Source organism: Stegodyphus dumicola, chromosome 2, assembly GCF_044657685.1.
Source record: "Stegodyphus dumicola isolate Sdum_Otavi_A_Nest chromosome 2, ASM4465768v1".
Lineage (NCBI taxonomy): Eukaryota > Metazoa > Arthropoda > Arachnida > Araneae > Eresidae > Stegodyphus > Stegodyphus dumicola.
Genome location: NC_140769.1, coordinates 74,471,104 through 74,481,871, shown reverse-complemented (window position 1 = coordinate 74,481,871; position 10,768 = coordinate 74,471,104). Strand labels below are relative to the sequence as shown.

At 31.5% G+C, this 10,768-nt stretch overlaps 1 protein-coding gene across 1 annotated transcript in view; it reads left to right on the top strand.

Moving 5' to 3' along the window:
- The first annotated feature begins 593 nt into the window (after positions 1–593).
- The window catches only part of LOC118190630 (BMP and activin membrane-bound inhibitor homolog), a 127,994-nt gene continuing 117,819 nt past the window's right edge, over positions 594–10,768 (top strand). Inside the window, exon 1 of the mRNA XM_085810772.1 lies at positions 594–881. Coding sequence (XP_085666898.1) covers positions 773–881 — 109 coding nt within the window. The 5' untranslated portion in view covers positions 594–772. The remainder of the gene's footprint in view (positions 882–10,768) is intronic.

Below are 10,768 nucleotides of genomic sequence, written 5' to 3'. Positions count from 1 at the left end.
AATCTGAAAGCTTTCAGATTTTTTTTCTTTTGTTATTTTTTCCCGTTCCACAACTTATTATTTTATTATTGAAATTTATCAGGAGATTATCGTAATTTTTAAGGCGAAAGAAAAGCGAAAATGCAAATTGCCGTAATAATATTTTTCAAGACTTTTTTCATTTAATTTTTTTATTAAAATTAGATCTTCGCGTAATATCTTTTAACATTTGTATCGGTCGACAAATTCTACTTGCAAATGCGTGTGAATGTACTCCTTTGAATTTCAAATATGTCTGCTAAATCTTCAAAAATCAGTCTGTCAAAGAAATGAAACCGAAAGTTTTCATTCTGCGGTTAGCACTATTTACTCTTGCTACGTATGAAGGTAAAATCTAAAAGATAAAATATAAAAGGAAAGGGGAATTTTCTTTTAATAAAGTTCTTCGTCGCTTTATCATTTTAATCAAGATAAATTTTCAACTCAGATGCCTATCCATCACTTTGGCGACAACTGAAACTGAAATTGGCGAGAAATAAGCTTATTCTCTCTTATCCCCTGGCAACCCCTGTGAAAGAATGCCCAGACAGATATGGAACGCGCGAAGTTTACAGTTAGCAGTTCCCGCGAAGTAAATAGTCGGTGTAAGACATGTGATGTCATGGTAGCCAACAAGCTACGCGTAGGCTTGTTTAGATTTCGTTATGCTAGACTTTAAATCTTAGTGTCGTGAGTTTGTGTTCTGATTGTGTGAAAAGACATCAAACATCCACTCGAAATCTGAAATTTGACTATGTTTCTCAAAGAAAACAATTTGGGAACCACGAGGTTTTTATCCGCGTGCTTACAAACTGCTCTTTTGTTGATGTCCGTATTCCATACGGGCATATCCAGTGTAAAGGGTAAGTAGATTTTGTAAAAGTTATACTAACTGACTTAAGATTTTGTGACAGTTATACTAACTGACTGTATAAAAAACATGTTACACAAATGTTGCGAGCATTTAAAATTGAGAGAATTCTTTTGTTCGATGTAATAAGAAATGTATGAAATGGGAAAATGACATTAACGTCATTATTTTTTTTCTTTCGGTTATGGAGCTTGTCAAATAATTAGAAGCTGTGTATTTTAAAAGGTATATAAATTTTAATAATATTATTACCTTTATAATCTGATGATGCTATTCAGCGTGCGGTGACTTTAGAGTCATAAACGTGACTTTAAAATCATAACATCACTTTAAAATCACAAACTGAAAGACATGTTATATATTTAAAGGGTTAAGTAATGCATTTCGGCAAAATAGTCGACGCTTATATACTCTGGAAGACGATAGTCAGTGTAATGAAGGATTATCTTAAAAAGAATTATTTGTGTTAAGTTAAACAGAGGAAGAATACATATGGGGAAACAGTTATGTTGCCAAAATAGTAATGGGATTGCCAGTTTCTCTTAATTTTTAATAATTTGAAGTTAGGTTGTAATCGATAAAAATGCTGATATCACGTAAAAAATGACATGATGTCAGACATTCTGCAAGAATTTTCATCTGTTTATAAAATACTTTATAAAAAAAGGCTCTCTTTTTTTTTTTCTCTCCGTAAAATTTTTTGTAGTTCAGTTCAACATCCTTTATTTTGCATGTACATGACCAGACAAATTTTGACAACTCTCTTCAACTTTTATACCTTCTAAGTTTCTAAGTAAATAGCCATAAATTATTTTTGAAAATGTTTGGGCTTAATAATTCTACAGTTTTCTAGCGCTTTCATTGAAAGAGTATTACATTAACTTCCCTTAAAATTTATAAACCTTGAAGAATTGTACTAGTTAGTTATAAGTAATATTTTTGTGTTCGGTATTGTTCAGTAGTGCGTTATTCAATATAAGGCTATAAAACTCTGAGAACAAAGTTCGGCAATTAGAGAATCAAATTAATAACGTCCGTTAAAATAATTGCAGTAACAGGTTTTTCTGACACATTTTTGATAAACGGTTGTGTATGTGAACAATGCATGCAGTGATTGTCAAATCTTTTAACTAAGGTATGTCATATATTTTGAATAAGATATATAAAATAAATTTCTTAAAATACACTGTACGGTATCGTATGATTTGAAGGTGATTATCAATCAGAATGTGTCATCAGTGCAAAGTCGAATTTTAATTACATCTTCATACATTCTTAATCTGTATTTGCTGCATCTTAAAAGAAATTTTGTGAAAATGATTGAAAAAATAAAAGATGACTCATGGTGAAGATATAGACATAATGAACATCGACATAAAGGGTAGAAGTGATAACTGATACAACACCATAAGGACATGACTTTGAATTTTAAGGCATTTTCGTGTTAATTATGCGTCAGTATCACAATATACCTTGCTGTTCCATTAATTTTCTATTACAAAAAAATATCACATGTTTACGTTTGATATTTGATACACTTTAAGCCCTCCAGAGCTATTTTTCCTTATTAAGTCCTTCATGAAGACATCCCTTCTCGTAAGTAAATTGATGTCATGTGCTTTGCCATATTCCAATCACCCCTACGCGTCTAAAACCTTTTCATCTGGTTTGTAAAGATCAATCTGACAGCAGACACCGCTTTTATTAGTTTCAAAGGGTAAGAGAATAGACAAAAAGACGAAAAACTGATGTAGCCGAACCGAGTGAATAATATGGTTGAAATAATTTTATGCTAGTTATGATATTGAATTCAGAATCCTATTTTGACAAGTTTTTTTTTCCTTTGTATATTCAAAAGGGCAGTCAGTACCCTGTGATTTTGTACCTGTGTGCATTTATCTGGTGAATACTTGAAGTTGTTCGACATTACCCTTGTTGGTATTAATCAGACTTTCACGCAATATGTTCAAAAGAAAATTGAGCCCAATAGCTTTATGAGAAATGCTATTATGCAACGATGCAACTCTTTTCTGCTTATAAACAACTCGATGCCTTGACCAGTCACAGCAGTGGATACCTGTGCTCATTTTAATTGGAGTTAGGTTCCTTTCCCGACGTTCCGTAACCTCAGAATACGAAGAAATTATCATCGAGTGTTGTCACCTGTGAATTAGGCGCGAAAAATAAAATAAAACAGAATGCGAATGACTCAAAATTCCATTATCGGAGTTCTAATTTCTGAAAAGCATAAAAAAATAAACCCTTAAAAATTAATATAAACTTTTGGAGGTACTATTAATTCCAGTCTGCGAAAAGTATGTAGTTAACTAGGTGTCTGCTGTAATCTCGTTTAAATAATCTGGAACTGAATGTGCACACGAGCTTTTCTCTGATCTCGGACAAATTTAGTACTTTCAGTCGTGTGCAGAACACTATTACGCAGGGAAATAGTATAGCTGCTTTCCGTTTTACTTAAACAAATATCGCCGTGTCTGTCAGTGAATGGTTCCTCACTCCGAGCGTATGGTTTATCTAGCCATGAACAGTTTCCACCCATCAAGTTCTAAGTATCTTTTTGAATATATTTTCTGTATTAAAATCCCTGCCTTAAATTTCGATTCATTAAATTTTGTGTCAAGAAAATATTACATACAGCTTCTGGCACGTTTTAAAAGTGCATCATGTATTTTAACAGACGCCTACTAAATTATATTAAGTTCCTGTTTGTTCTTTTATTTTGATTCATCAATTTACGGTACAGTCCGACTGCACAAAAGAAGGATGAAAACGATCCATTTGGACGCCAAAATTTATGATGCCATAAAACGATCCGCGCTTTCTTCTCCCGACCCCCGAGGCATCACAGAATCTTCACGCACTGTCCTAACGAGACATTTAAAAAAGTACCTCACCTTTCGGAGATTTGAGGGGTTACCTTTTTAAACAAAAGAACTGTAAGAATGTATTGTTGCCACACGATTTCTATGCATAAAATTAATTAACTTCAGCCTCTAAAAGTGTGTGTGTATGTGGCATAAGCATATAACAAATAATTAGTATTTCAGATATCCGAATATAATTTGAAATATCTAGGTTTAGAAAATACAATGAAAAACTCTTCATTCAGAAGAAAACTCAAAATATATTGTTTGTCTACTCAAATTATATTCGGTTAAGCATTAATGTGAATTTTATGCGCAACTTAACGTGAAATAATTTTAAATTTCAGTTCTTTCAGACTATTGACTGAAAAGTACTGAACATTGAATTTATTAATTGGACAGAAGTTAGACTTGGATATAAACTGGACTTAAGTTTGCATCTCTTTTCAAAAGTTTCGTTTTAAAAAGAGCTTTAAAATGTGCAGTTCCTCGTTAACTTTTTAACGTGGGTAATAGAAACATTTTAAAATCTCTTTTTATGTCAGAATAATTCCGTTACTCGAAATCTGTTGTTTTAGTACTAGTAGGCCCAATTTTTCAAAGATATTAACTTTTTAATTTAATAATAATAAATTTAATAAGAACATATTAGACTATTAAAATTCATCTGAATATAAGCAAATATATGTAATTATATGTATTTATATTTAATTAATTATATATAGCGTTTGATTTTGTTACAAACTGCAGTGCTCCCCCCCAAGTCAAGTGAAGCCTAAAGTAAATTTAGTTCATTTGTTTAATATTTTTGTGTTATTTAAATGATGGTCAGACACAATAAATCAGTGAAGACAGTAGTTACGGAATTCAACTTTCCTTCCAAGCTACGATGCGCTTTTGCGGGTACTGACTTCTCGCTCTCATATCCAGTTGCGGGGCATCAACGTACAAAATATTTTTTATGCTCAAATAATGCCCTTTAATTACATATCCTCTCATTGCAGCTGTAGTTCTGCGTTTTTCTGCTATTAGAAAGCACTTTGGAACACTGCCTTTTTAAGTTAAGTCACTAGTAAATGACAGTTGGCGTTACGAAAATTTGCTTACTGAAAGCTATTTAATACGACTTTAACCATGGTATCTTAGGTGATATATGCAGAACATTAAAGCAGTAGTATATTTAAAAATTGAATTTGTACTATGTACTAGAGCGTTCATTATCTGGACGTTTACTTTCAGAGGTTACATTTTGTTAAAACTCTTTTCGGCAGATGTCTGGAAAAATTCTATAAATAAGATGCAGATGTGTTGAGCGAAATTCTCTGAAATCTGCCGATCACTCTTCACCTAGTACTTGACAGTCTACTTCTTGGATCTCTAAGATATCTGGTAATCACTGTATTTGTATTCAGTTCTCCAACTATTCTCCAACTCAGCAACCGCTGAGATTTCTGACTATTTTCTTTTCAGTCTTTGGACCGACACGAAATTACATGTTTTATTAGGATACTCTGCAGGACTCTAACATTTTGTGGCAACAGTTTGAAAAGTGAACCGACATTTATGAGTCCGACGCAAAATGCCAAAACGAAACTAATAGTCCTTCGGGATTCAAATCCCTTTGGACTGGAAAGAAAAAAAAAAAAAAAAAAAAAACTCCGCTTTGGACGTAATTTAAAATCTGAAACAATGCAGATTTTTTTTTCTGTAATTTTTTTTTTTGGGGGGGAGCACATGCCTTTTTTTCCATTGAGTCCTTCAGTTATTGTTAGAAATTGGAACTTTACTTAAAATGGCATTTTGTTTAGCTATAAAATTTGTTTGTACGAATCAATATTGGTCGCATTCAGCTAGGATAACCGGGCTTCTACTATATGTTACCTAAAATAATGCAGGAAAATTTAATGCTTTAAAGACTATAAATTGCAAATAAATTTGAAATATCCTTCATCATTGTCAACGAGCTTACGGATTTATCATCGAAGTCCCAAAATTTAGAGAAATATTTCATTTATTCTAATTCCTCCCATATATTATATTCCATGTTTAGGACTATTGGATTTTCGTACTTTATTATTTAGCACTTATAAAATTTCGAATCTTGGTATCTTGGCGCTCTCATCGAAAGGTTTTCACATCTTAATATTCAAGCGACTTCAAGTTTAAGTACTTCTGTCGTTTCTTTATAATTAAGGAGTAATAAGACATACTTTTGTTACAATTTATTATCAGGATTTCTTTAATTTAGCCAAGATATCTCTTTGAATATTTAAATATTTTCTGTACTGCAAACTGACATTCTAAAGAAATTTGTAACTGTGTCTTTTCGCAGAATACAATATTTTTTAATTAATTATAAATAAACGTATGTCAATGAATTGAATACCCCATTCCTTTAATCAAGAGGATCCCGTATTGCTATGCCAAAGGTAATTGATACTTTGAGTACACCTCTCCCCAATCAAAACTTTAAAATGTTAGGCACATTTCGTTACGTTTTTGCTGTAATTTAATAAATAATTTTGAAATAAACAATGATAACTGTAATTTTTGTATCTTAATTATGCCCCAAGACCTATAAAATTCCTTCTTAACTTATCCTTTCAAACCTGCTTAATAACTATGAGCACAAATTCATCTATCTAAAATTAAAATTTGTAAATTAAAAATATTATTTTGTTTTTTTAAAATAAAAAATTGACGAAAAAAATCACATAAATAAAAATGATAAATGAAACTTTAAAAAATATCTAAACAAATCAGCCGCTATTTTTATTATCATTTCCTTGAAATAATTTCTGATATAATATAATCATTTCATCTATGTATTACATGAAAAAATCCAGCGTTTCGTTCTGCTGGACCTATTAATTAACTTTCCAATGAAAATATAACAATAGCGGAATCATTCACATTCAAGCATTCCATTAGTATTCTATGGATAATGGTTTATCAATCACATAAACTTAAATATACGTTATTATATAAGTTTTACTTCATGTAAGATTTGGTGCAATATGTAATAAAATCAATATAATTATGAGGAGCTTTTCCATGGAGATACTTAATTTCGCTTATCATATACCCATAGAAATGAAGGATCAAAATTCCCCACTGTAGGTTTTCAAAAAAAACCATATTGCATAACAAATAAGGAAAGCTTATTTAGACTAGTACAGAAAAAGCCTGTATTTAGAAATAAAACCCTATTAAATTTCTTAAAAATGTAAATGATAAATAATTATGCATCAGCAATCTAATGTGCTCATATTTTTAAGAAAATTGAATTTGTTGGATTTAGAAAATTGTTTCTCATGCAGTTAAAGAAAGTACTGAAAATTATTGTATATTTTTATAAAAAGATGTAACATTATATATGTTACTGAATTTCAAACTTCTGCTAATTGATTTTACAATTTGTTCTTTTTAATGGATCAAATATCCTTAGTAATTTAAATCTACCCAGTCTACCTTACTTCAAAGAGCCTGGAGCGAAGTTATTTAGTTAATTAGCTCAATTTGTTTATCGAAAAATAAACATTCATTTTGATTACTATGTTAAGTTGTTTCTACCCTATTTAAGGAAGCAGAGCAAATGTTTCGCTTGGCAATGAGCTAAAAAGAATTGTAAAGCTATTTAAAATTAGGATTCACATTTTATATTACCTGCATAATGAAATTCTAGCAAATAAAATTTCCATGAAAAGCTTTCGTAAATTTTCAAAACCCATAAAAACATTTCGTAAAAAGAGACTTTTTGAAAGGAAATGAGAATTCTTTTCATGTCATTTTCAATAGGAATGTCGAACAGCCTGTTATCATTTTCCCCTTTTTCATCAATAAAGATTCCTTTCTTTAAAATCCTGTCCCGCAAAATGTCTACAAAAAGGTAATTTCTACTAGTACTAGAACGAACATTCTTTGAGATTCTCATTCGGTTCAGAATGTCTTTGACACCTGTCGAGCAACTCTTAGGCGTAAAGAAGAAATGTCAGCCTTTCAAAAGCACCTTCTGTATTTGTTTCATTTTTAAAAGGAGCTCTAATGTATTCATTTAAATTTTAATAGCGACTGAAAATATTGCATTTAGGAGGAAAATTTTCAAGCTATTTGAATTTATTGCACGAAGTTGGTTAAAAAAAGTTTCTGTTTAGATTGTTGCAATGAGAAGCTGTATGTATTATATTATTAATACGGAGTGTTTATAAATAAATGTTTCGGTTTTAAAAATGAATAATAAATCGATGTGTGTAAACCCGTGTAAAACATACACTTTTAGCATTGACAACTGTCCCAAGTTTCTCATGTGATACTTGCTGTTTGCTTGTCATGCTTACTGCGCAGCTGCAGCATCAGTTTCCAAGATGGCGCCGTAACAGGAAAATGCCTTTGTGTGCTCCGTTTTTAGGTATCCAGATCTGTGGTTTCAGTACAACGTGAGTTTTGTGCACGTTCTCTGTGTCCCGCGAGAAAGTGCACGACACATTTTTCTTGGAACAATAAACTGTGATCTGTGTCTCATTTCTAGACATGTTGGAAATCTAATTCTTGCCTTAGCTAAGAAAGAATTATGGTGATTAAATTTTTCAACTGCACGGTGCTCTACCCCATTTTCACAGGAATGTATGAAAGTTTCTTAATCGTGTTGTCCACCAACGTCGGATTGGACGTACTATAACAACAGACAACAATCTTCTCCCTTGGCCATCCCGTTCGCCGGATTTAACAACATGCAATTTCTTTCTTTGGGGATTTGTTAAAGACCAAGTTTATATACCACCTATGGTTTATATACCACCTACTATGGTGTGTTTTGAAGAAATATGCGATAGGATGAAGCATGCACTACAGACCGTCACGGCGGACATGCTACACCGAGTATGAGAAGAAATTGATTACCATGTAGATGTGTGTCGTGTGGCCAGAGGTGCACGTATTGAAGGATTATAATTAATGCATCAGCAACTTGGACAGTTGCGCTTATGCTATAAAGTTTGCCCCTGTAAAGTAATACATTAATGTATTATTGATTTTTAAAACTGCACCATTCATTTATAAACACCGTGTATCTAAATTTGCGAGGGTTATTATATAGCATTTAAAAACCTTATTATTACGCGTATAATATTTTAGTTTTAATAAATTTTCATCAGATCTACTCATTTTTAAATAAATCTTCAGCTACTAACTACAGCAGATATGGCATGTATTATATTTCCAATAGAGAAGATAACAAATGTATTAATGCAATAAAATTTCATTTTACTCGCCGAATATATCGTATTTCACAAACTAAAATTTTGAAATTATGGCAAATGAAGGCAACAACCAATTGTATGCGTGTTAGCATGTGTATTCAGGATGCTCCAGCGTATCTGAGATATAGAAATTTTGTAATACTGACTCCAAGCACAGAGTCTAGAATGATTGATTTTGTTTTCTATTTTGTTTGTTTGTTTGTTGTTGGTAATTTTCAAGAAACGTTTAGTTGGAGTTTAGACCAATAATAGTAGATATTCATTTAATGTTTCTTTTTTGATATAATTATTGCATTTACTAGAAACATTTTCAACCTGAAAATATCCACTAACAAGTATCAAATTTGTTTCCTGTCCCAAAAGCCAGCTGGAGATCATTCTTTTTTAAATTAAATAGCAGAACTTTTAATCCCTCTTTGATAGAACATAGAGCAATCAATCTAGTAGCACGAGGAGATCTCTGCATTGAATTTAAAGTTCTGCAAATAAAAATTTCAGGTAATTAAAGCAGATTATATATTCAGCGCTGTTTTTTAATGAGTAACTTTTAAGAACACTTCTTTCGATTTTCAATGGCTAACGCTGTTAGATAACGACAAATGGATTTTCCAATGTCCTGTCCTAATCTTTTCAAGTACCAAAATACTTTTAAATGACTAAAATAAAATTACTTACCCTTTCAATTTTTCATGGAGGAAGAGTTTTAATTGAGCCATCTATACCAAGAGACCCTTGACTAACTAAAATAAAATTGCTTACCATTTGAATTTTTCGTGGAGAGTTTTAAAGAAGAAGAGTTTTAACTGAACCATCTGCACCAAGATTACCCTTGATTGACTAAAATAAAATTACTTACCATTTCAACTTTTCATTAAGGAAGAGTTTTAATTGAGCCATCTGTACCAAGATACCCTTGACTAACTAAAATAAAATTGCTTACCATTTCAATTTTTGCACCAAGGTTTAAGTTTTAAGTGAACCATGTGTACCAAAATACCCTTGATTGACTAAATTAAAATTGCTTACCCTTTAAATTTTTCATGGAGGAAGAGTTTTAATTGAGCCATCTGCACCAAGATTACCCTTGATTGACTCAAATAAAATTACTTACCCTTTCAATTTTTCACGGGGGAAGAGTTTTAACTGAGCCATCTGTACCAAGGTACCCTTGACTAACTAAAATAAAATTGCTTACCATTTCAATTTTTGCACCAAGGTGTAAGTTTTAAGTGAACCATGTGTACCAAAATACCCTTGATTGACTAAATTAAAATTGCTTACCCTTTAAATTTTTCATGGAGGAAGAGTTTTAATTGGAGCCATCTGGACCAAGATACCCTTGATTGACTAAAATAAAATTGCTTACCATTTCAATTTTTCATGGAAGAAGAGTTTTAACCTGTTTTTCGGTCTGATTTCAGCACTCGCTTCCGTCCGCTCCCTTTTTAAAGTTAAAACTGTTACTATAAATAGTATTTTAAACTTTAAAAAGTTAACAAACTTATTAAAAATTTAATTTTGTCAAATTTTAATGACTTTTCGAATTTTAATGCTCTTAATGTATGGTTATATAATGTTTGCTTTAGATGATAGCGTTTATTTTGTGAAGTTCAAAATTTTCTGGTTTAAAAACTGAGATTTCTGTATTAAATATATTTCGCATGTTTCAGATCTTTACACCGAGGAAGCTTTTCCATTCTCATTCTAACCCATGTATTATTTATGAATCAAGCTACGAA